We start from the raw sequence: 26,078 nt of genomic DNA on the forward strand, positions 1-26,078 counted from the left end.
TACTTAGCTGTATGTGGTGGCTACTCAGCTACTCAGAAGGCTGAGACAGGAGGATCGCTTGAGCCCAGGAGGTCAAGACTGCAGTGAGTCATGATAATGCCACTGCATGCCCTCCAGCCTGGGTGACAAAATGAGACTCTGTCAAAAAAAAAAAAAAAAAAATCCAGACTCTCAAAAACTACAGGTCGAATGACCCAGGTTTCTTTGTTTTAAGGGGAAAAAAGAGTAACATGTAGATTAATTAGAAGACATTGCCAAAAAATCAGCAAGATTCATACATTGGAATGTCTTTCAGGTCCAAATTATTCAATCACAAATAACTCTATGGGAATTGAGTTGAAGCTTTTGAATTCTGTGTTAAAGTATATAATTCTGGAAACATGTTTTAACTTAGAAGTTCAAGACTTTAAAAATATCTCTATATTGTTGATCATTTAAATTTAATTTACTTGTTTTGAGCTATTAATCCTGTCAAAGAATTGTTATCTGAGGCAGTTGGATGTTTTCAGTTTACAAACAAAACCAAAGAAAATCTTTTTCAATGAATCTTTGACTTTTTTCAAAGTAAACTCTTTGTAATTACATCATTCATCTCCTTCCTTTGTATTCCCACATCTCTGATATGTTTAGATCCAGAATGAGCAATTACTGACTCCTTTCATAGCTGTAATTTACAATTTCAGATCTGAAATTACTTATCATGAAGTGGATCTCTGTATTCTTTGTTTTGCTAATTATTTCAGGTGATTGTCAATATCTTTTAGAGCCAGAAGAGGGCACTGCAGAGCAGTGTAGCTCTGAGTTTTTGCGACTAGCAGTCTAAGGATGCCCTTTGCCAAAAAAATGTGCAAAGCTTTACTATAGAAGTAAGAAAATAAGAAGGGAATAACTAGATAATCACTATAGGCCTTCTTTATTTAGTAGAAAAAAAGAAAGTATGTAACCATCTAAATACATATCTAGGACATCAAATATAATATCAAATATATATGTATAAATAGATGAAAGAAGACATATATGTGTGTGTGTGTGAGTCCTTTCCTTCTTTTAAGAACATCCCAAAGGCCGGGTGCGGGGGCTCACACCTATAATCCCAGCACTTTGGGAGGCCGAGGTCGGTAGATCACTTGAGGTCAGGAGTTTGAGGCCAGCCTGGCCAACATGACGAAACCTCATCTTTGCTAAAAACACAAAAATTAGCCAGTGTGGTAGTGCATGCCTGTAACCCCAGCTAATGGGGAGGCTGAGGCCACGAGTATTGCTTGAACCCAGGGGGCGGAGGTTGCAGTGGGCCGGGATCACGCCACTGCCCTCCAACCTGGGCAACAGAGTGAGACTCTGTCTCGAAAAACAGAACAAAACAAAAGGAACATCCCAAAGCTAAATCTGATGTTTCTCTATTATAATATTTATTCTCCTGCTACCTCTGGCTTTAGTTATAAAAAGCAGTTCTCAAGTACTCCCTTATGTGGATTAATACTGTATTTTGTAAGGACAAAGGCCATTTAGTAGCCTTTTAGCAATCTTGTTCAGGGCAGAAATCATTTAGGCAATAGTGTACCAGGTATTATCCCAAAGGTTTTTCCTAACATGAAATTGCAGGGGCAGTAGATAAGTGACTGGATTCAGACTCTCATCTTCCACTGAGGGAAAGACAACTAATACATGTCTTTGTCCTTTCAAGATGAAATAAGAGTTGTGGGATCTGGAGTCCTCTCTTAAAACTCACTGTCACAGGGCCTCTGTGCCTGGGTCTGTCTCAGGACTATGTGTGTTCTTAGGTGTCTAAAGAGCAGATGCACCATGATGATGGGGCCACCAGCTGAGTCTTCCATCTCCAAAAACAGCTCCAAGCAGTTTTCCTTAGGAGCTGAGCTGTCAACTCAGAGAGGTTAAATCCATGCCAAAAGTCAACTCTTGGCCAGGCACAGTGGCTCACGCATGTAATCTCAGCACTTGGGGAGGCTGAGGTGGGTGGATCACAAGGTCAGGAGTGCAAGACCAGCTTGTCCAATATGGTGAAACCCCATCTCTACTAAAAATACAAAAATCAGCTGGGCGTGGTGGTGGGCACCTGTAATCCCAGCTACTCAGGTGGCTGAGGCAGGAGAATCGCTTGAACCTGGGAGGCGGAGGTTGCAGTGAGCCGAGATTGTGCCACTGCACTCCAGCCTGGATGACAGAGCAAGCCTATCTTAAAAAAAAAAAAAAAAAAAGAAAAGAAAAGAAAAAATTATGCCAAAAGTCAACTCTTTCAGGAGGGGAGAAGTAGGGAAGTTTCATGATTCATCATTGGAAATAGCATATATGTGCTACCAAGAAAATGGAATTTCCAAATGGATGGTATCCACTCTTGTCTCCTTGTCCACACATTAATTTTTCTCCTAAGAGTTCTAGTGAATCATGAAACCATTCAGTTTTTTCATTTTTGAACAGAAAAATGAATGAACCAACTTTCCTCATGAGGGGGAAATCACCAGTATGTTCAGTGATGCTGATCTTTATTACATATTTGCTGTAAAATATGAAAAGTGGATTGCTAATTTTGATGTTATCCAGGTTATCATTTGTGACTAAAAAGACCTGTTTGTTACTCTGGTTCTTCTCCACTATGGCTTTATGAACACACTGGCTAACATTATAGCATTTGTTCACAACTTTGTTTGTAGAATGGGGTGCTGTGAGTTTGTACCTCCACATACCTAACCCTTGTTGAAAAGAAACTAACTGGGTGGTCTATTTTTACTGAGTACAGAGTTTTCTGTCTTCCGAGGGTTTTCTTTCCCCACTCAACTTTGAAACACAGTATGCCCTGCAGGGCTTCTTGCCTGGTTTCAAGATCTGGCTAGCACAGCACTTATATAGGTAGTTTGCACCAAATTAACTTGCCCTGTGCACACATGTCCACTTCAGTCCTTCACCCAGTGCCGCCTTTGCCTCTAGGACCCTTAGCCTTCCTTCAAGGCCCAGTATAACCTCCACTTTTTCAGTGAAGCCTTTGCCGACTAGTCCAGACTCGCTGTTCCACCTCAAAGAGCTCCAGCCCTTCTCATCTCGTTTTTTCTCCTCTACATATCATCTAGCGCTGTGCCATCTACTCCACTGTACTTGTCACTGATGATCTCATGTGTCCTACCCTTGTCTTCCTATCTAGGCTCTTCCCTACTAGAAACCAAGAACTCCAAATTGTATTTACCCTAAATCTCCTATGATCACTAATACCATGCTAAGTGCTCAGTACATCTAATCTATTGATCAAAATGAACAAGTTTCAATTACTATCTTCAGTCTGACTACTGGAGTTACAGTTTCCAGTTGTTTATTATTTGTTCTAGTTATTTATTATTGTAAATCTATTTATGATGTATTATTATGGGAACATAATGGCCCATGTCCCTGTTTTCTCTTTGCCCTTCTTCTGCCTGCTTTAACTCCTTGTACGCCTTCCACCAATCTAACATCTGCATCTAGTAAGCCACACAGAACTGAGCTTGGGGAGTCTATCTTTGAATTTATAGTCAGCATCCCAGGATGGTTTTCTCCTTAGTTCTCTTCTCTGGAGTGATTTTATCATCGCCAACTAGGAAGCAAGCTTGAATTCCTGTTTCGTTCATGACCCATGCCTGCAAGCCAAGCAACTCCTAAACTCATTGTTCAGGTTAGTGTTATCTTCCAGGCCAAGAACCTGCAGCAGACACAATATGGATTAGAGAACAATGCACTAATCAACGACAAATAAGGAGTCCAGTATGCGGGTCAATATTAAAGTCTTTGGAAACTGAAAAGTTTGTTCAGACGAAGGCCATTATCAGAGTGAGGCACAGCCAATGCTCCACCCGTGGCTGGGACGTGGTGCCCCACAAGTTTGTTCATGGTACTACCCAAATAAAAGTAAAAATAGAATCGTCAGTCGTACGATGATGCTTTAGCGAAAGATATTCATGTTTCATGTTTTAACAATGTCATCTACTGAATGATTTGACAGTATGTTATTTCTTAACATTCCATAACTAAAGTCATAATTTTATCATTTTCAGCTTCGCAAGTCTGTTTTCAGCATCAGGGCAAGGAACCTTCTAGAAAAGGAGACCGCAGTCACTAAAATCTTAAGGTAACACCAATTAATGTTGACACATATTTAAACACAAATGGGATTATATTAAACAAAAAACAGCTTTTGGAAAAATGAATTAATGTTCTGGGCCTCAGTATATACTTCCTGCCAGAAAGTAGATTTGAGTACCTATATACTTATAAATAATATAAAAGATATTATTAATGTCATTTCTAAAAATATATATATATATTATTAGCTCAGTAGGCCTTTCTTTCTTTTCAAGTATTTAAACATAAATGATAAGTGTAAACGTTGGCCAAAAGGTGAAAATAACTTACTTTTAACAGTTTTGTATCTTTTGTGATATGTAAAGGAAAAATCACAATCTGAAGGATAAATGGTGAAAGAGGAAACGTTTTCATTATAGTTCATCACACTATTAAGAACACATCTATTAAAAATCTGGAAAGAAGAAAATGTATACCCAGCTTAGAATGCCTATGAAAACATATACTTTTCATGCTACTTTCTAGAAGATGCCCTCAAATGAAGTATCAATGAGAAAATTAAGCAACCCGCTTGAGTATTTTATAAGACTATATGTTATATTATAGGGTAGCATGATGAGTACAAAAACACATAAGCATTTGGAATATCATGTTTTGGTACATATATTACATAGACATATGTAAATGACACAACTCAAGATTGGGAGCTGGAGGTAGGATCGCTCGCAAGGCGAGTGGACAGATTCATGCCAGGAAGTCCCCTGCAAACCTGTGGTGAATGGTAAGGAGTTCTAGCTCCCCTCTACTGGATTCATTACTAGGTATAGACATTAAAGCATTCTCTCCAGATGCATTTTACTATAACTTGGAAGACTGTGTGAGAAAATAAAGCTTAGTGTATATGATCTTTAAAACTATTCTTAATTTATAATACTACCTAAAATTTGTGTGCAAATAAAATTCCTAACTAATCAAGACAGTGTTTCTCTCTATATTGGCTGGCATTTATGCATACAGTTAAGTTTGTGTTGGAGTGGCTGTTATAAGATGAAAATAAATATTTCTAGGGCTTGTATATTATCACCACAAAATGTGATGAGATAAACAGATGAGGTCTCATCGGAATAGACAGCCTGCCTCCCAACTTAGGCTTGCTCCTGACTGGCTGGTAACTCCATCCTGGTATTACCATCAGATCATGCAGTGAGGCTGGCCTTGAACCACACATGTTACATCAGGATCATGATTCCAGCTACATGTACACCAGACAAGTTCATGGGTAGGGTCCTACAGCAATGCTGATCCACTCACTAAAAGGAGAAATCACCCTCAAGCCAGAAACTACCTACAAGGACGTCATCATTCTTAGTCTGCATTGAGGATCTGCCTGCCAAGTCAGGAACTACAGGGACCTTACTCATCTTTCCAGAGCCACTGCCTTGCAGTGTAAATGGGCCTTCTGTGTCAATGAGTTCCCAGAGACTTTCCGAGGCAGATGCAGAAACAGATACTTGCAAGGAAGAGATTTCCAGACCTCATCTCCCTAGGAACTCTTTCTTAAAACTGATCTGTCACTTTACCCTTTTCACCCTCCTGTCCTTATTTACCCCTCTCTCAGTTTACAAAAGAAAGGTGAAACTCTCACTCATCCAGAAACTATGGTGTGTATTAACCTGGGATGTAAAAATCCTCTGGATTGCCAAGCAAAAAGACCGTTCCCACCTGGCTTTCTCCAAAAAGAGGGTCCCATGGGGCCATGCCTTATTATTTATCCAGGTGACAATTTTATGGATAACTTCCTTCCCAAAGCTATCTACCTTAGAGTTAGGCCTTAGAAACAATGTGATTGTCACAAGGGCATGTGGTTACATGTTGTTTGAATTGAAAAATAAAGCCAGACTTTTTCTGACAGATTCGGCTGATTGGTTCAACAATGAAAACTGATTTAATAAGCGCCCAATGAATTGAATAGATTGGATGGCTAAGAGTCTCCAATTTATTCTCAAAATTATTTTCAAGCACAAACACAGTAATTACTAGAATTGCTAGAAATTACATTCTTCTATTTAACATGGCACAAGAGGAATATAGTTGCTGATTTTTAAATATACAGAAGTGTTTTTGTTTTTTCAATTATGTAATGCACATGAGCAATATATATATATATTTTTTTTTTTTTTTTGAGACAGAGTCTTGCTCTGTCGCCCAGGCTGGAGTGCAGCGGCGCCATCTCGGCTCACTGCAACCCCACCTCCCGGGTTCACGCCATTCTCCTGCCTCAGCCTCCTGAGTAGCTGGGACTACAGGCACCCACCGCCACACCTGGCTATTTTTTTGTATTTTTTAAGTAGAGACAGAGTTTCACCATGGTCTCGATCTCCTGACCTCGTGATCCACCCGCCTCAGCCTCCCAAAGTGCTGGGATTACAGGTGTGAGCCACCGCGCCTGGCCTATGAACAGTATTTTTAAGACTATCAGGAAATATAGACCCCTCTAACTTGCCCAACAATAGTGTAGTTTAGGGGATACTCAACAGCCAATAATATTTTACTACAGCCCAGCATACTACAAAATGAGAGGCAGCAAAACTACCTGAGCTACATCACCTTGTGAAACTCAGGAAATAAAAAGCCGTCATTTGAAAAAACAAAAAACCTTAGAAATTTTTAAAATACCCATTTGATTTTAGAAAGCCATTTTGCTTTTTCTTCTGTGCGAATGGTTTCTTCATTGCTTCTACACTCGTTTCTGCATGAATTAAGGGCAAGTGCAAAAGCTCAAACTGATATTTTAGGAATATTTATCTTTTCACCACTAATCGTACTAAGAGTAATGGCAATGATGCCATACCTGCATTATAATGTGATCCATCAGTTAAAAAGTCAAGAATAGATTGGGTCCGTGTCAGTGAGTGTTTGTATTGTTTTATACTGTTTTTCAAGGAACAATAACAGCTAAAAGGAAAAAGAAGAGGGGGAAAAAGAATTTTTTTTACAAAAAAAAAAGGAAAATATTTAAAGTAACCTCAGGACAATTGCTTCGAATAACCTTCCACAAAATTGGGAAGGAGAAAAAGCTCTCCACCACTTTATCAGTGTCTTTTTACTGCCTCTAGAGACTCCTCTCTCCTAGGCTCCAACCTTGCTGTCGATTAAACTCTGCCAGGGTTCCTGGCTAACTTAGCAGTGGGGTCTCCCAGGACCATTTGCATTTTGAAAGAAGGCTTTTAAAAAATGAAGGGGCTTTTAAGACAAAGAGGATGCAGATTCCATCTTTTAATAGATGGGTCTACCTAGATATAAATAAAAGAAGTCTGGCAGAGACTGCCGTTTTAGTGTTCTATCCCTCTTAACTTTCTAGGTGTTTTTATTTTCATAGAATCATTGTCTTTAGTCTTATCCAAGAGGTTCATCACCAGGGAGGTAAGTAATAGCAGTATAGGGAGGCTTGAAAAAGAGACCTGAGCTAGATCATTCTGGCAAACATCACAGGTTGACATTCGCCCTAATTTGTGTGCAGATAGAAATAAATCACAAAAGCCTTAAATCCAGAGTGATATAAGAAGTGTAAGCTTTTATGAAGTATTAGCATATTGAGATAACTTTCCAAAAAATAACAAATATTTGGGAAAAAATAAAGCAACCCCTTGACTTAAGGTTTCTGGAGGCCTGGCTGTGTAAATAGGCAATTAATTTCAATTCTCAACTCTCTCGTCTATTCCATGGGAGCTAGGAGGAGGCCATCTTCAGGGCCCTTCCAGTTCTAATGTAGGATACTGGACTTGGTGTTAAATCCCCCCTGGCTGGCATCAGGCTTCTCTGTAACATTGAACGACTCACTAATCTGACCCTCAGTTTTCTTATCCACCTTAAAAAGGTTGTCTGAATAATCTATTGACCAAGCAAAGTGAAATTTAATACTTATTCCAGTAAGGGAAACTGCCACTCTGTTTTCATAATGTCTCAGAAGGGATAGGTCAGAGGTGGATATATCTAAGGTTTTGGGTTTGGGTTTCAGTGTTTGGAGGATGGAGGTCTGTTTGAGATTGGGCAGAATTCTTGATATGAGTTGAGGAGTATTGAAGATGCCTGGTGTGGACAAGTAATAGTTACTGTTCTGAAGATGGCAGTGCTGTAAGGGAAAGTGACCTGCCTGGTGCCTCTCCACTGCTTTCCGTGTTCTTTCTCCCGGCTTTGGTTCAACATTTGAGTAATCCATTCTGTACAGGGAGTTTGCCGTTCTGTTTTCATTCTCCTTCTTGACTTGGGTGATCTAAGAGAAGAAAAATAAATGGTGACCTTATGGTGTCCTCTTCACATATGAAATTTATTTTTTCTTTTGTGCCTTTTAGATTTTTAACCAGACACAACTTTAACAAACAAATACAACTAATTTTTATAGTGGTTTTTTTTTTAGTTTTGGATTGGTCCCCATTGGGTAGAGTCTTGACAAAAAATCCTAATGAACACCAATTATTTGTATGTGACTAGCTTGACCGGTTGAGTGACCTATTGTCTGTAGAAATGGGTTGGGTGGCCCAGCAGTCTACAGTTCAGATAAATGAATTTGGAGGAAGTGCCTGAAATCAACAATGAAGTTGCTGACTGGTTCACAGCTTTACCTTCCTGGACAAGTCAAGTCATATTGATGCAGAGCCCTCAGCTCTCAGCCCTGGAAATTAAGCTGGAGAGCTGCCAGGGGTCTTAGTTCTCAGGGGGGACCCACATTTCCAAATATCCATCTTCCATTTGAAACAGGATCCACATTATTCTAGCAGAAAGTATGTTATATACATTACTATGAACAGGAAATTCCAGCCCACAGAGGAAGAAGTCTTTCAGAGAGGAAGGGCCCTAGAGCCTGAGGTATGTGAGTCACAGGTAGAATCACCCATTTCTATGTATAATCATCTTTAATTCATGTTGTTGTACTTTTTAAAATTAATTGATGTTTTGAGAAATAGAAATCAATTTTTAAATATATTTTAGAACTCTTTGATGAGAAAAAAAAAAAGTGGGCCATTTTTACAGAACTTGAGGCTACCGGCCCATGCTAAAATGCAGATGATTCACTTGGCAGAAACAGGCATCTGTGTCATGGTTTTTTTTTTTTTTTTTTTTTTTTTTGAGACGGAGTCTTGCTCTGTTGTCCAGGCTGGAGTGCAGTGGCCGGATCTCAGCTCACTGCAAGCTCTGCCTCCTGGGTTTATGCCATTCTCCTGCCTCAGCCTCCCGAGTAGCTGGGACTACAGGCGCCCGCCACCTCGCCCGGCTAGTTTTTTGTATTTTTTAGTAGAGACGGGGTTTCACCGTGTTAGCCAGGATGGTCTCGATCTCCTGACCTCATGATCCGCCCGTCTCGGCCTCCCAAAGTGCTGGGATTACAGGCTTGAGCCACCGCGCCCAGCCTGAGTCATTGTTTTTTAAGACTTACCTGAAGAGGATTGTGAGAGAGAGGATGTTCCACTACCTGAATTATAAAATCCAAGATTGCTATTAAATTTGTTGTTGTTCTGACTTAGACTATCTCATTCAGCTCCACTATGGAAAGCTTCTTTTCAAAAGGCAGTGACCTTTTCTCTGCATCAGGTGAAATCAAAAACAAATAGCAATGTGCTTTCAAAAGCGTCACTACCTTTGTTGAGATTTCCTCTAATTCAAAGCCCTGAAATTGAGCACAAATGCATGATCATTCCTGCAAGGCTGAATGAATAGAGAAATGTCAAAATAAAACAAATAAACATTTTACATTATTTTAGAAAGTTCCATTCTTTTGTGGTTTGCCATGAGTACCTCCTTAGCGAGGACAGTATCTTTATAACGTTTCAAATGCTCAGTCTCGCATGATGTTTGCATTCTGACATTTGGTTTTATAACGTAACTTTCTTTGCTATGCACTTATATTAATAAATGTTTCAGTCTTAAGGAATAGTCCTTAATGCTACTTAATACAGAAATTAGGCCGGGCGCGGTGGCTCAAGCCTGTAATCCCAGCACTTTGGGAGGCCGAGACAGGTGGATCACGAGGTCAGGAGATCGAAACCATCCTGGCTAACACGGTGAAACCCCGTCTCTACTAAAAAATACAAAAAAACGAGCCCGGCGAGGTGGTGGGCGCCTGTAGTCCCAGCTACTCGGGAGGCGGAGGCAGGAGAATGGCGTGAACCCAGGAGGCAGAGCTTGCAGTGAGCTGAGATCCAGCCACTGCACTCCAGCCTGGGCGGCAGAGCAAGACTCCGTCTCAAAAAAAAAAAAAAAAAAAAAAAAATAACTTAAACGGATTTAATAAAATGCATAGAGTTAGTTTTTCTATTATTCATCATTTTAAAAGAATCATTTAATGACTATAAATACAACTTATATACTACTTACATATATATAATCACTATGTATTTATTAATCTGCAGTTATGTAAATGACATTAGCTGGATTTTTTTTCTGAAAGAAAGTGCCCCTAAGAATTCACGCATTCATTCAAGAAATATCTCTGTAGTGTCTTTCACATGCCAGGCATTTCACACCATTTGCTTTTTCCCATTTGGAAAGTTTTCCTTTCATGATGATTGTTCCATAGGTTAGCCAGCTGTTCAGCAACTTTGGATAAGGTCATGTTATTTCTCTGCAGCTCTGCATTCTGGGCAGAACTAGCAAGACACCCTATACGCTACTAGGAGGGCCCGAGTGCCTTACAGCGCCCCCTAGACCTTTGAGCTGGGCTCCTCAGTGGAAAGGCAAGGTGCTGGACTGACCCTACAGATGAGAGAAAGGACAGAGACCCTTGCAGCCTGGGGTTTGCGCCAACCCCCGAGATAGAAGCGATTTTTTTTATTAGCATTTGGTATGAATAATCCCAAGTTTTCAGAAAATAGAGTATTGAGAATGAATGTCATAAGTATTTATCTTTGTAATTCTATTAAGCCTGGCTCCTTATTGTTGGCTTTTTCTTAAGGTTTTCCTGACACTTAAAAACTCTAGTAGGTTAGTTGAAAGACTATTTGGAAATAAACTAAGTAGTTAGATGAAAATTAACTGTATTCAGGCAACTATAAGGAGACAAGATGTGTAGGCATATGTTTTTGCATAAAACATAAAATAGTAAATATTAAAAAGTGGCAAAATATAACTAAAACAAAAATAATATAAACACATTTTTAGATAGTACCTGATTTGTAGTAATCAAAATAGATATATATTTTATTGAGATAGCATATGATTTATAGATTGTTTTTGGATAAACCCAAAAGTGATTATAATAGTATTATGGATTAGAAGGGCTACTATTGAGTTTTACCAAACAGATGTGGGAAGTTTTTTTTAATAGACTATTTTTTGAACAGTTTTAGGTTTGCAGCAAAATAGAGCAAAAGTACAGAGATTTCCCATGTACGTTCTGCCCCCACACAGGCAGTCTCCCCAGCTATCAATATCCCCATCAGAGTGGTACAGTTGTTACAACTGATGAACCTACACTGTCACATCACTATCACCCCAAGTCTGTGGTTTACACTAGGGTTCACTCCTAGAGTAGTACATTCTGTGGGTTTGAACAAATATGTGATGATGTGTATCTACCATTATAATATCATACAGAGTAATTTCAGTGCTCTAAAAATCCTCTGCGCTCCATCTATTCATTCCTCCCTCCCCACAAACCCTGGCAACCAATGATCTTTTTACTGTTTCCACAGACATAGAAATGAACATAGAAATACATAGATATATGTCTCCATAGACATGCATTGATGTTCATGGCAGCTTTATTCATAATTGCCAAAACTTGGAAGCAACCAAGATATCCTTCAGTAGGAGAATGGATAAGCAAACTATGCTACATCCAGACAGTGGAATAATTATTCAGCATGGAAGAGAAATGAGTTATCATCATGAAAAGACATAGTGTAAACATCAATGCATGCTACTGAGTGAAAGAAGTCAGTCTGAAAAGTCTACATACCATATGATTCCAACTATATGGCATTCTGGGAAAGATAAAACCATGGAGACAGGAAGATATTTTAACAAGGTCTTTCTTTTGTTATTTTATCACTGGAGAGTAAAGCAGTAAACAAAAAATGGAATACATATCTGCTGAAAATTGGCCAATGCAGTTTCTGCAACATTTACAAAATCTCACTTTTATTGTAGTAAAAAGTTCAGCCTTTGCATTGTAATCTGCGCATTTCTGAGTCAGTAGTTGGGTTACTAAATTTGAATCCCAGTGAATGATGCGGGGTTGCAGACATTTTTAATGCTGAAATTTAATAGATGCACTAAAGGCATGGATTTCTCATGAGTTAATTTTTCTTTTTTGTTTATAGTATGGGTATAAGTGCGTAAGATAAAGACATTCAAGGTTTATTTTATTTTCTGCCTACAATGAAGTTCTGGTCGCCCATGTATTTACATGCCTTTCTATGAAAACATTTTTGTGAATAACACAAGATTGGGAAGAACTAACCCGCGGTTGCTATGAAAGAGCCAGATCCACTTACTTGGGACAGGGCTGACTCACAAAGGAGTGGGGTATCCACTAGGATAAAAATGCAGCTTTTTCCTCATCTCAGCAAGAGGCCATTACCGACGAGCTCACCCATTAGCATCCGCTGTTGTCTCTACTTGGGAAGATCACATTGTCACTCTAGTGGAGTCAGGTAAGAGCCACTTCCAGGAAATACTCATTTTCTATTCTCTTAGTTATACAGTCAGAGTTTTACATAATTACCACTGAAAGACCATTTTCCTGTTGTCTGCTAATGTGATGACATTACATTAACCAACCTCGGATAATACTTTCAAATGTATTACTTGTGGAGTTCCAGATTTGAGCAAAATCCCTCAAATGGAATGCTCTGCAAAGTTATACTGCAGTTCCTTCAGATGGTAATTACATTTAATACCAGATGGCATTGTGTAATCTAACTTTTCTATAATGAGTGAAAGTAATTCGAAGACTCATAGGCCTCTCCCTTTCATTACAGAATGTATAGGCTTTTCCCACACCCTTGTTCTGGGACATTAAGAAAAAAGACATGGAGACAAAGAAGAAACGAACCGGGGACCCCCTGCTACTGTGTCTATAAACAACTAGTGGTGTTTAAAGGCTAATAAAGCTCCAAAGATCTCTCTTATAACCATAATCTTTGGGCCAATTTTAAAATATTTTAGATGGAGAAATGTCAAGAAAAATAGAGACAATTTCAAGACATGATTCTCTTTCCCCAACCTCCATAAAAGATTATACATATATGGCTGTCATATAAGGAGCAATTGAAATTCCACAGCACAAAGGCAATGCAGGGGGAAGAAAAAAGGATCAACCTTTCATTTTTTTTTTTTTTTTCTCAAAGGCTTGGCAAGAAACCAGGGGTAATATTTTTGCAACCGGGAATGTGTGTTTGCTGAAGAATATTCCCACATTTGAATCATCCTCAGGGGTCCTCACCTTGTTTTACTTTCAAAGGTAGAGAGGGCATAACATTAACCCCAACTGGGAAAAGGAAAATGCCTCACTGTAATTCTCCTCCAGGGAACAGGAATAAAGGGATTACATATGCCTGCATAATGCAGAATTTCCTCACTCAGACAAGACAAAAGACTTCATTATTTTTCGCCAGACACTTGAAGTCTTGTGCCTCCCAGTTGCAGAAGCCAAGGAGGCAGGCCAATATTTTATGTTAAGCCACTAGATGGAGTTCCTAAGAAAGTGGCCTTCTAGTACTTGCCATTATGAAGAGCTCTAGGGAAGATGTTAAGAACCTTGATACCTGACACTACCCAGTCTTTCCCCTAAGAAAAGTGAGACTGTCCCTGAAGATCACAGTATTTTTCCAGTACCATTAGCTTTGCTTTTACTCTGGGTGACAAATAAATGAACATTTTCTTCCTGAAAACGTACCTCGCTTGTCCTTATGTGAGACCAAAAGGCATCTCAACCCTAATGGAAAATGAAAAGTGGCAAAATATAACAAAATGGAATATTCGAGTATCTCTCCTTCTGTGTAGGTCCATTACTTGGTAACTTTAAGGATGTATGCATCTCATTTCTTATATAAAATATTAGACATCTCAAATTTTGTCGTTATTCACTATTGCGGCTTGCAAGTATTAGATTCCTATAAGAGGAGGTATATGGAGACCACGTTCCCAGCAACAGATCTGATCTCCAGTGAAAGGAAGAAAAATAAGTTCACCTGCTACAGCCTGCTCTGCTTCCACGTTGGCTTTCAGGCTTCCGTAATAGCTTTCACATACAACGTAGAGAAAGATTTATGCATTTTTTGGTTGTAAGGTGCAATGTCTTTTTTTTTCATTACTGTCTCTTCTAGTGTAGGTATGCAGCCCATTATTCTTGAGTGGCATCATATTCTAACTTGAGATAAAATTAAGATTATTTAACTTGCCCCTTTAAAAAGTATATTTTAAACACATGCTGTTTTGTCCGTGATGATTTTCGTGCTTCAGAAGCATGGGAGTGATCAAAAAAGAAAATATTTGATCTTCACAGAATTTCAAGGTTCATTCATTCCACAAATATTTATTGAGCACCTACTGTGGATAAGAGCTGAGAAATAATCATGAACAATTGTAAAGACAGTGCCTGCTCTCTTGGAGCTCTTTGGAGCATGGCATATGTGACGAACATAAAAGACCAAAGAAAATGGCATGGAGAGAATGAGGTTCCTCCTGGTAAAGACGAGACCAGAAAGGGAGGTTAGAGGGAAACTAAACAGGGCTTTGTAGCCATACTGCACATTAGGCTTAGTCTTTTTAAGGCAGTGATGGTAACTGCATTCATGATCTATTGCTGCATGACAAATTACACCAAAACTGAAGTGATTTAAATGACGTTTTTCATCTCACAATTTTAGTCAGGAATCTGGGCATCACTTAGTCATGTCTCTCTCCAAGCTGCATGCATTTGGACTTGAATGGGAAGAGCCCCACTCAATCGCATGGTTATTAGTGGATTCAGTTCCTTGTGAGCTGTGACGTGAAGGCCTCAGTTCCAACCGGTTTGCTGGATTCCTCCCCAAGGGGAACTCTCCACAGAGCACCTCACAAAATGCTGCTTGCTTCACCAGGGCAAGCAAAGAATAGGGCAAGAGCAAGTCAGCATGAGAGAGAGAGAGCTCTAGGAAGACAGAAGTCATAGTGTTCTGCAACCTCTCCCATTCTTCTGCTCCTTAACAGGAAGTCACTAAGTGCCACCCACATTCAAGGGGAGGGAAGTACCCAAGGGCGTGAAACCCAGGAGCCAGAGATCATCAGGGTAATCTTAGAAACCTGCCGGCCACAATACCATTATGGACATTGATTCCAGAGAACATTCGGTTTGGGATAACAATGCAATGTCTTTTCTGAGGGTGGAGGCATGGAGACCAGTTAAGAGGCTGCAGAATGGGTCCACAATGGACATCACTATCAGTCAGAACACAAAAGACTTAGCTTCTGCTATTATTCTCTGCCAAACTTGCTGCTCAGTCCCCAGTGCTATGTAGAGTGTTATAACATCCACCATGACACAGGACAAGATACAACAGGAAATAATAGCAACTAAAATTCAAAGAAAGTGTTGATGTTTCCAAAGTGCTGTCACATTCATAATCATCTTGACTTCTTCCAACTCCCTGTGAAGTCAGAAGGAAAGGCATTATTGTTCTCTACATTTTACATATGAGAAATGGAGGCTCAGAGAAAGCACATCACCTGTCTAAGGTCCCACAACTTACAAAAGCTGATGTCAGAAGTGTGTGCTTCTAAAGCTTATGTTTTCTCAACTCATCTTCTCCATTAGGCTTCCAGAAAAAGGCAGAACTTTCCATCAGCAGCTGCACTGCAGGGTGGACTTCTTTGAACCGTGAGAGACTAGCAAGTTAGGGATGGGGTCACACAGTCCCCATGTACCTGATGCTACCCTCCCTACTCACCCCTCCCCACCTTTTCACTTACTCATTCTGTTCAGCAGGCAGCCTGAGGGCCAGGAACTGAACTTCCTAGGATTGGGAGGCTGAGTGATAAAGTGGTCCCTCATCACCTCACAGCCTAGTAAGGGGAATAACTAATGATAACAAAATGCCGTAAGCATTAAACAAGCTTGGTTAATAACATACTGTAGGAACATGGAGTATACAACAAGTCGTTTTTTTGTGCTTTCACATAGGTGAAATACTCATTTCTCATTTCATGTTACTTTTCAGAACCCATTTGTATCAGTCTGTCATTATATTGTGCATGTTGAAACACTATTTGGTATTTCATGGTTTGCCTTACTGTATATGCTTATCTATGGTAACATTGTGTTTCCTTTAAAAAATAATAAAGCAAACTTCTACCATGCTTTTGTATGAACGTGGGCACGTTGGATTAGAGTACATGTAACCTCTTAGCAGGTCTGATTGTGTCCAACTGAAGTTCATAGCTTTCTGGCAACACTGTTATTTTCCAAAATAGCAAAATTTCTTACATGGCCAAGGAAAGTGACAATGGCTTAGGCAGTACAAGGCTGTTTCATTAAGCAGAAACATCCTGATGTGGGCATCTTTCTATACCTGTTTCAATGTCCAGGTCAGCTTCAGGCCAAAGGGTTATGAAACTTCCTTTCCATTCCCTTGCTCCTGCATCTACCATCCGATCTCAGGTTTATAACTTCCATCTGCTGTCCTTCCCTCATCCACCAGGAGCCTGTGTGTGGCCAGTGGTCTCCTTGTATAACGGAATGAGATTTTTCAGAATGTTCTCTTTAGACATATTTATGTATCTGTAGAAAAGTTGCTTCATGCTGTTTAGTAAATGAAAAATAGTGATTATTTGGGGTTTGTTTCCAGGAATACATTTACATTCAGTGAATTTGTATGATTTTTCATAGATATTCATCATAATTAGCTTCATCCACATTAAAAGCATTTTTAAGTACTTAAATATGACATATTTAATAAGTTCTTATATAATGTATTATTATATAATAAGTTTTTATATGATGTATTATTATATAAGTTCTTCTGTAATATATGTGTTATATTTAAGTACTTAAAAATGCTCTTATTATACATGTATCATAAGTATTGCTATTTTAAGTGTGCTAAGCACATACAAATCCTTTTCTCAAAGCTCTTAACTCTGAGACAGACAGTAATCATATTATTCAAAGCCATTCAACAAATACATCTTAAGAAACATATTAAATATGAAAATTATATGTAAAAAATGGCAGAATTATGTGTTCAGGTGTTGAGCAAATAGAGTATCATTAGATTTGCATATGATAAAATCATTGCATTTTCAACCTGTGAGCTGTCTTTCAGAGCAAGCCTTTCTCTTCATTTTACCAATAAGGAAGTTGGGCCCAAAGATCACCCAACTGGTTCATAGCAGTGTAACTTCTGGCACAGAGTCTTTTAATCCCTTGTGTTATTTTCTTGCCACTTACCAACTATCTCGAGGGAATTCCTGTCATTCCCAGTTGGAGAAAATTTTCTGGAGAATAATTTTTTTTTTCTCACCAAAATCATTCACACCACAGGTGTTAGGCCACCCAGTTGTCTTCACTCCTTAGCAAATCTGAAATTAACACAAGTCCAGTTATGGTCCAAAGAGAACATGTTTTTAAAAGTCTCCATGGTTTAAACAAGTGGTAACTGGTTACCAGTAAGCTGCAAGCTTCAGACTGAGGTTTCTATAGGTAATAATTCCAAAAACTGTGTGCCTTTCTTTTTAGAACTGTGATTTTAAAAACAACACATAACATTTGCCATCTAAACCATTTCTAAGTGTACAGTTCAGTCATGTCAAGTATGTTTACATCGTTGTGCATAATTCCAGCTTTAGTTACTGCTCTTTATGACTCATTTTTGCTTCTAAATTTTATGTTTTCCTAAAGTTCTGCAAAATCTCCTTGGAACATATATTTCATCATTCCAGGAGCCTGAGTGGACAAATCCTTCCCAAAGGGGGTTTATTAGAAACCTTGTTTAAATTCAAAACCGACATCATGATTGCCTGTGTGTGTTAGTCTGTTTCATGCTGCTGATAAAGACATACCTGAGACCGGGCAATTTACGAAAGAAAGAGGTTGAATTAACTTACAGTTCCATGTTGCTGGAGAGGCCTCACAATCATAGCAGAAGGTGAAAGGCACGTCTCATATGGCAACAGACAAGAGAGCTTGTACGGGGAAGCTGCCCCTTTTAAAACCATCAGATCTTGTGAGACTAATTCACGATCAGGAGAATAGCACAAGAAAGACCTGCCACCATGATTCCATTACCTCCCGCCGGGTCCCTCCCACAATACATGGGAATCCAAGATGAGATCTGGGTGGGGACACAACCAAACCCTATCACTGTGGGTAGGCTGGCCTTCCTTCTTATGGCCTCCTGATAGAAGCTCTACCATTATTTTTGGAGAGGAGGGAGGAGGCAGAAGGAGGAGGGGCAAGAGGGGAGCTTTCTGTTTATTTTCCAGCCGTTCTTCATAGCTGGGATGCTTCTGCTTTGTACGTGTTCTTGACACAGAACGTAAAGTTCATTTTCCTTTATAATTATACATTATTTGCTGTATTTTGTTTTCATTGGTGTTGCCTTTAAAATAATAAAAGTAATGAGCACTTATGTATTATTCATCTCAAGTGTACAAACCATGCATTTATCTTGGGCTCCTTTTTTTTTCCCCCTAGAGCTTGCACCCGACAGCGCATGCTGAGTGGATCATTTGAGGGGCAGCCGGCAAAGGAGAGGTCAATCCTCAGCGTGCAGCATCATATCCGCCAAGAGCGCAGGTAAATACTCGGAAAGACAGGGCTTCGGAGACTGTAAAAAAGGGGGTTTTACAGGAAATGGTTGCTGTACACAGCCACTGCTGTCAGCCCTGGCTGCCAGACAGGCATGGCTGAGGAATCAAGTTCTGTTTGCTGTTTGTTACAACAATGAAACACCTACTCAGATCCAAAGATTCAAAAAAATCTCTACTTCACAATCCTTTTCCTTGGAGATGGCCAAATTCTCACTTTTAAGATCAGAAGGAAAAATTCTGAATTTTGTTAGATGGGATCAAAGACATTTGGAAAGAGTATAAGCTTCTGCTACGAAGAGAAATCATAGGCATTTGTGGTGTTGTAGCAGAAAAAGTGTTTTATTTTGAATTTACCATGGTCACTGCTTGAAAGGCGAGTTTGATCATGAAATGTATTAACCAGTGACTGTGGTTGTTTTAGGTCACTAAGACATGGATCAAACAGCCAGAGGATCAGCAGGGGAAAATCTCTTGAAACTCTGACTCAAGATGTAAGTTTTAAGCAGTGCTTTGGATTTCAGAAGCGTGATTATGAAAATGTATTTAAATGACTGCTTAGACAATGTCAGTGCCTGAGTCTTTCGGCCGCATTCCCATGTCTCCTTAAGACTTCATACCAGAGGGAATCGGGAAACTCAGGATATGAATTATGTAGCCAAGTACCAGAAGTAACTGTTAACAGCAGAAAACTCCAGTCATCCCACACAAAGCACATGTCTTAGTTAAAATTGTAACACAAAAGTGTCATCTCAGTTGCATTTGACTTGAAATTAAAGACACTTTAAGCATTTTAGATAGGTTTGATTTGCATCATTTACTTTGAATATTCCGTAAGAATCAAATATTCTAGAATCTAGATCAAGGGTCTGTAATTTCAGGGCTTTTATATGAGGAACTGAAATTTTATTTCTAGAAGAATTTTTCTGTCAAAGACTACCTAGTATTTCCCAAGAAAGGCTCTAGGTCATGTATTTATTTACTGGCTCTACAAATAGTTATCAAGTGTTTGTTATGTGCTGGGTCCTGTTCTAAGGAATGAGGAGCAGTGGAGAAATAGGAAAGACTCAATGCCCTCCTGGAGCTTAAATTTTAGAATAGGAGACAGATAATAAGTTCGTAAAAATATAAGGGAATTTCTGGAGTGATTTCTTTTTATTTTCCATCATCTGTTCATTACTGTGACAGATTTGCTTTGTAATGTAAAGTGAAATGAAGTCACGTAAAGAAATCAAAGGTGGGGATTTGGGGGCTGGGAATTTTAGATATGATGGTTATCGTAGACCCCTCTGAGTTATCCCAGAGACCCAAATGAAATGAAGGAGCCACGAAAAAAATGCATAGAAGCCAAGCGTTAGATGGCCCAGCAGCTATACCACGCAAAGATTACAGTGAAAGGAAAGGCGTATTAAATAACTGTAATTACGAAGTCCTGATTAAAAGACAGGCCTTAGGTTGAATCTGGATGAACTGGCTAAAAAAGTAGTCTTGAATGTTCAGAGTCAAGGATGGCACTTGAGAAAGGAGGGCTAGCAAGAGAAAGTTAGCAAAGCCTTAGGGTTATTTTGTTTTTCTCTTTTTCACCACTTACCTCTTATTTCTTGAGTTTTTGGAGTGTTGACTTACTACATCTGCTTTCATTCTTTAGAAACTTGTGTGTTTTAGTCTGAGTAGATGGTTTTTCTTAAGTGTTCCAGGCAAAATCAAGAGCTAGAAGTTGGCAATGAGAACACCTGATATCACCAGTACCCTATAGACATGGTTCTAGTTGGCACAAGATCTGTTACTGCCATGATTTTTAATATCCAGAGCTCTATCTGATTGGCTACCATATTGTTGACATGGAATTGCCATCAAATCCAACACATGGCCTGTGCACTTAGAGTTGCAGAGTCAGCCATATTGCACGGAGAACATTTTCAGGTGAAAAGTCAGAGGCAACCCTCATTCAAAGTGCCATCAAAATGTTTCAACCGAAACGTACAACCTACTTAAGAATCAAATCAGAATGTGTCTTTGAACATAATGTGTTTAAACGTAGACAGCACAGGCCCTGTTTGAACAGTCTAAATGCCAGAACTTACTTCTTCAGAGGCTTCCTATCCTATCTTTCCTATAGAAGCAGAGCAAAATCCATCTCCCACCTTCTCCATAGCAAAATGTCATGGGGTTCTGATCATTTCCAATAACTTCTTATAAAGTCTTTTCTCCCACAAAGGGGAGATTTACATTAGAGAGTTTTAACTTTTTCACTTATTCTGAATGAGAGCAGACACAGATAAGTAAGTCTAAGGAGTGCTTTCTGTAAAATCTACTGAGGTACTGGAACTCTGGCCCTGCACCTTCCATGGGGTCCATTTAAAGGGCTGTGAAGGGCCCACATGGCCTGCTCACCTCTCTTAGATTTACCTACACTGGCATCCTGGCTATTCCATGTGTAGACATGCCAGGCCTGCTCCCAGCTGTGGAAGAACACATTTCTGCAGCCCTACCACAACCTACACCCTCACATCCTTCTAGTCTTTTCTCAGATAGCACCTTCATATTGAGGTCTACCCTGACCTGTTCACTTAAAATCACAATCTTCTAGCCTGTGAATGCCTCTCTATTCCTCTCACCCACTGCGATTTTTAAAAAATAATCAGATCACTAAGCATCCTCTAACATACTTATTTTGAATTATTTTTTATCTGTTTCCCACTGACTAGAACATCCTATGAGAACAAGGATGTTTTGTTTCCACTTGCCATATCCCACACATTAGAACAGTGCCCGGCACATAATAGGATTTCAGTCAATATGTGCTGAATGAATTACTTTTCAGAGGAAAAAATACTCTTGCTATGAAGACTGTGGCCATTAAAGATATATATTTAATCTTATTATATATACTGTAAATTTATATATTTAATATAAATATATACATTTAGTTTAAGTATACATATTTAATGTAAATGTATACATTTGGTGTAAATATACATACTTATTGTAAGTATATACAACTCATAGATATATATTTATTGTAAATATATAGTGTAAATATATTGTAAATATATACATTTAGTATAAATATGCATATTATAACTATATACATTTAGTATAAATATACATATTATAAAATATACATTTAGTATAAAAATATGTTTAACAGTAAATATATAATTAATATTTATACTTTATATCGAGGGAGATATTGGTTTTAATTTTTTTAACTGATAATATATTTTGCATTCAAAACCCTCCTATTTTAACATACCCCCTTTTAATTTATTTCTAGCATTCCAATACAGTGAGATATAGAAATGCACAAAGAGAAGACAGTGAGATAAAGATGATTCAGGAAAAAAAGGAGCAAGCAGAGATGAAAAGGTACAGGTTGCTGCAGTGTCCCATGGCTCTCATTTGGGAATGGCAACATTTCCCTTAGCCTTATTCTCCCGTGAATTTCTCCTTCAAGGAAAGTGCAAGAAGAGGAGCTCAGGGAGAACCACCCGTACTTCGATAAGCCACTGTTCATTGTCGGGAGAGAACACAGGTTCAGAAACTTTTGCCGCGTGGTGGTCCGAGCACGCTTCAACGCGTAAGTACACTTCATTTCAGCCAGGTGTTTGGCCTGAGCCATGCAAACAGCAGGGGTGTTGTCATATGAAGAAGAAGGAACATGTAATCCTAATGGGGTCACAAAATAAACTGTGGACTAATTAATCATGCTGCTCCTCTTTGCTGAACACCCGACCAGGTGGAAAACAAACAAAGGTCGCAAGTAGTTAACATTTATAGAAAACTCGCATTGATAAAACACAAAACAGCCATTTTCATTTGCGCATTTTAGCAGCTTCCTGATACATTTATATTGGCATTATCAACTCCATATTTTATTTTGGAACTACTGAGACAAAAGGAGACTAAAGGACATGGTGAAATGAAGGTCATTGTCCATGTCTTCCATCAGGCTTGTAGTTTCTTTGTGGTAAAAATACCTTAATCGGTTTATTGGAGAATAATGTAAAGTTGACTAGTGCTTTCATTACCAACTGTTATATGAAGGAAACCCACTGTCCACTGTCTCTACTCTACCAACATGGAAGAAATGTGTAAGAAGCCATCAGTAGGGTGAATGCTGAAGACACTGTATTTGTGGACACCTAAGGCAAGTTTGACAGGCAACCAATGGATGAAATGGATTTTTGTCACGCATACCTGTGTTAGTCCATTTTCATACTACTGATAAAGACATACTCGAGACTGGGTAATTTATAAAGAAAAAGAGATTTATTGGGATCACAGTTCCACGTGACTGGGGAGGCCTCACAATCATGGTGGAAGGCAGAAGGCACATCTTACATGGCACAGACAAGAGAGAATGAGAGAGAAGTGAAAGCAGAAACCCCTCATAAAATCATCAGATCTTATGAGACTTATTGACTACCACAAGAACAGTATAGGGGAACCGCCCCCATGATTCGATTATCTCCGACTGGTTCCCTCCTACAGCACGTGGGAATTATGGGAGCTACAGTTCAAGATGAGATTTGGGTGGGGACACAGAGCCAAACCATATTAGCACCTTTAAGTAAATATTCCGAAGACATGAAGAGTCATGGAGGAAATGAGAAAACTTTCCATGTTCCCATTATGTAGTTGGACTGTCCCTGATGCCATTGTTTAAGTAAATTGATTTCTTTGTTATTAATTAGTAGCATATGATAATCGCTATCTGTTATGGACTGAATTGTTCTCCCCCAACAAAATCCATATAGTAGAGTCCGAACCCTCAGAACCTGAGAATGTGACTGTATTTGGAAATAGGAATTTTAAACAGGTTAATTAAATTTAAATGAGGTCATTAGATGGGCCCTAATCCAATATGATTGGTTTCCTTGTAAGAAGGGAACATTTGGACACAGACATATACAGAGAGAAGACCTTGCGAAGACGCATAGGGAGAAGACGGCTGTCCACAAGTCAAGGAGATAGCCCTGGAATCCCTCACAGCCCTCAGAAGGAACCAACTCAGCTGGCATCTTGATCTTGGATTTCCAGCCTCTAAAAAATGAGAAAATAAACTTACGTTGCTTAAGCCACCCAGTCTTAAGCACCAGTGATACTTTGTCACAGCAGCTCAAGGAAACTAATACAAACTATTATAACATTTCAGGGATGGAAGAGACCTCAGGGACCACTCGGTGTCATTTGTGTGCCCCCTCCTTCAACAGAGGAGGACATTTAAGCATGCAGAAGTTGAGGGCTTTGCTCAGGGACCCAGCTACTACCTGGCTATCTCCTGATTGCCAGAGTATTGTTCTTTCTGCTTCTGTAAAGACTTTCACAATTTAAAACAACTGAGTCATAATTATTAAAATCTTCCATGAGTTTTCAAAGTAAAGGAAGAAAATGTCAGTTTAGAGATCGATTTGATCAGTTCTCGAAGTAGGTTTTTTATCTTGAATTATCCTGTTGGCTACCTGCACCTTAACATCTCATGGCTAATTCTCCACTTCACTTAGTGTGGTGGAATTTCCCTTTTATCAGCAAGGCAGCTGATGTTGATTACAGTTGATGACGACTCTGTTGTAACTGGGGACACATACGCAAAGACTGTAAGCAATCTCATTGACAGTGCTCACAGGCTTCCTGAAAGTAGAAACAATGAATCTCCCTTCCAAGAAATTCTAAATACATCATTCTACAACATCACAGTTAAATGCAGGGGGAAGAAGTGTATTTAAATTATGGAGATTTAATTAAATAATTTCAAAGAACGAACATTCTTGAGCTATTAAGACAAAGATTTTAAATTAGTATTTTTAAATGAAAGTCAAAATTTAATTTTGTACTACCCGTGTCAGAAAATTCCGAACAAAGTCACAAAGTCTAAAATCAAGTATTTTGAGACATATAAAACTTTATTTTCATAAGCATCAACTGCCAATTCTTTGGATTTTTCTTTCGTCTAATGTTCTCTGACCTCCAGAGTCACCTACAGTTAACATATTTTATAACGGACATCGTAGAGAGGATGTACAAGGGATTTTAGGTAGATGTCTGCAAATATGATTTTTAGCAAGTTAAAACATGCTTGCTGTGTTGCAGAATTTTATATATGTGTTCTCTTACAGATCTAAAACAGACCCTGTCACAGGAGCTGTGAAAAATACAAAGTACCATCAACTTTAGTAAGGATTAAAAATTTCATTTTCTATGCACATTTGAAGTTTTCGTGTACTGTTTTATGCTGCATACAAATATTAAAATTCTCTTTTATTTTCTTGCTATATAGTGCTATGAAATAGATGATTGGAGAAAGATGTTTTTAAAATACCAGTCATGTTGATAGAGCCACAGAAGCCATCATCTCTAACTCTTAGAAGCCTTTCCTGGAACCTTTATGTTTCTCAGTTTTGTTTGGTCTTTGGCAGTGATTTGCTGGGATTGGTCACTTACCTGGACTGGGTCATGATCATCGTAACCATCTGCTCTTGCATCTCCATGATGTTTGAGTCGCCGTTTCGAAGAGTCATGCATGCACCTACTTTGCAGGTACCGCTGCTAAATCTCAGCTTAAAACTAGGAGGTAAAATAATGACCTGCCGTTTTTCCATTCATTGTAACCACACTGCCTTTTGCCCATTTCAGATTGCTGAGTATGTGTTTGTGATATTCATGAGCATTGAGCTTAATCTGAAGATTATGGCAGATGGCTTATTTTTCACTCCAACTGCTGTCATCAGGGACTTTGGTGGAGTAATGGACATATTTATATATCTTGTAAGTTTTTGGTTATTTCCTAAATGAAAACTGTAATGGTTTTGTAAAATCTCCTGCATTTCTTGGTATAAGTGCAAGATATAGTATGAGTCACAGAGGTTTAGATTCCCTAACTGAATTCTTAAATGGACTCTAGAGTAGTTCATAGTTCATTATATGCAAATAAGGGCCATGCATGTAAAATCTAAATTAAGAGCATCATAAATATCTATGGATAGTTATGTTGTTCAAATACACTAATCACAATTTTATGTATGAATGAGACATACATGAATAAGGTCCAACGTAGCAAACCTAGTTTGCATCCCACACATCTTATGGCTTCTATACTAAAAAAAAAAAAAGTTTGTCTCATATAAACCATGTTATTGATTATGAGCCCCTTATTGTTGAAAGCCAACTGAAGTGATTGTGATTGGACCTCTCTCCTGATTCCAATGCATAAAATACCTGGCTATAGC

The 26,078-nt window shown here is 38.8% G+C and overlaps 1 protein-coding gene across 2 annotated transcripts in view; it reads left to right on the forward strand.

The window, feature by feature from the left end:
* The window catches only part of NALCN (sodium leak channel, non-selective), a 354,929-nt gene that overhangs the window by 277,687 nt on the left and 51,164 nt on the right, over positions 1–26,078 (forward strand). Inside the window, exons 18-26 of one of the 2 annotated variants that reach the window (XM_033177338.1) lie at positions 4,038–4,111; positions 12,630–12,716; positions 18,737–18,838; positions 19,274–19,343; positions 22,127–22,218; positions 22,307–22,429; positions 24,969–25,025; positions 25,269–25,389; positions 25,486–25,617. In XM_033177338.1, coding sequence (XP_033033229.1) covers positions 4,038–4,111; positions 12,630–12,716; positions 18,737–18,838; positions 19,274–19,343; positions 22,127–22,218; positions 22,307–22,429; positions 24,969–25,025; positions 25,269–25,389; positions 25,486–25,617 — 858 coding nt within the window. The remainder of the gene's footprint in view (positions 1–4,037; positions 4,112–12,629; positions 12,717–18,736; positions 18,839–19,273; positions 19,344–22,126; positions 22,219–22,306; positions 22,430–24,968; positions 25,026–25,268; positions 25,390–25,485; positions 25,618–26,078) is intronic. The other variant, XM_033177337.1, reaches the window with a different exon arrangement.

This window comes from Trachypithecus francoisi, unplaced genomic scaffold (assembly GCF_009764315.1).
Source record: "Trachypithecus francoisi isolate TF-2019V2 unplaced genomic scaffold, Tfra_2.0 Lachesis_group18, whole genome shotgun sequence".
In the NCBI taxonomy this organism is placed as follows: domain Eukaryota; kingdom Metazoa; phylum Chordata; class Mammalia; order Primates; family Cercopithecidae; genus Trachypithecus; species Trachypithecus francoisi.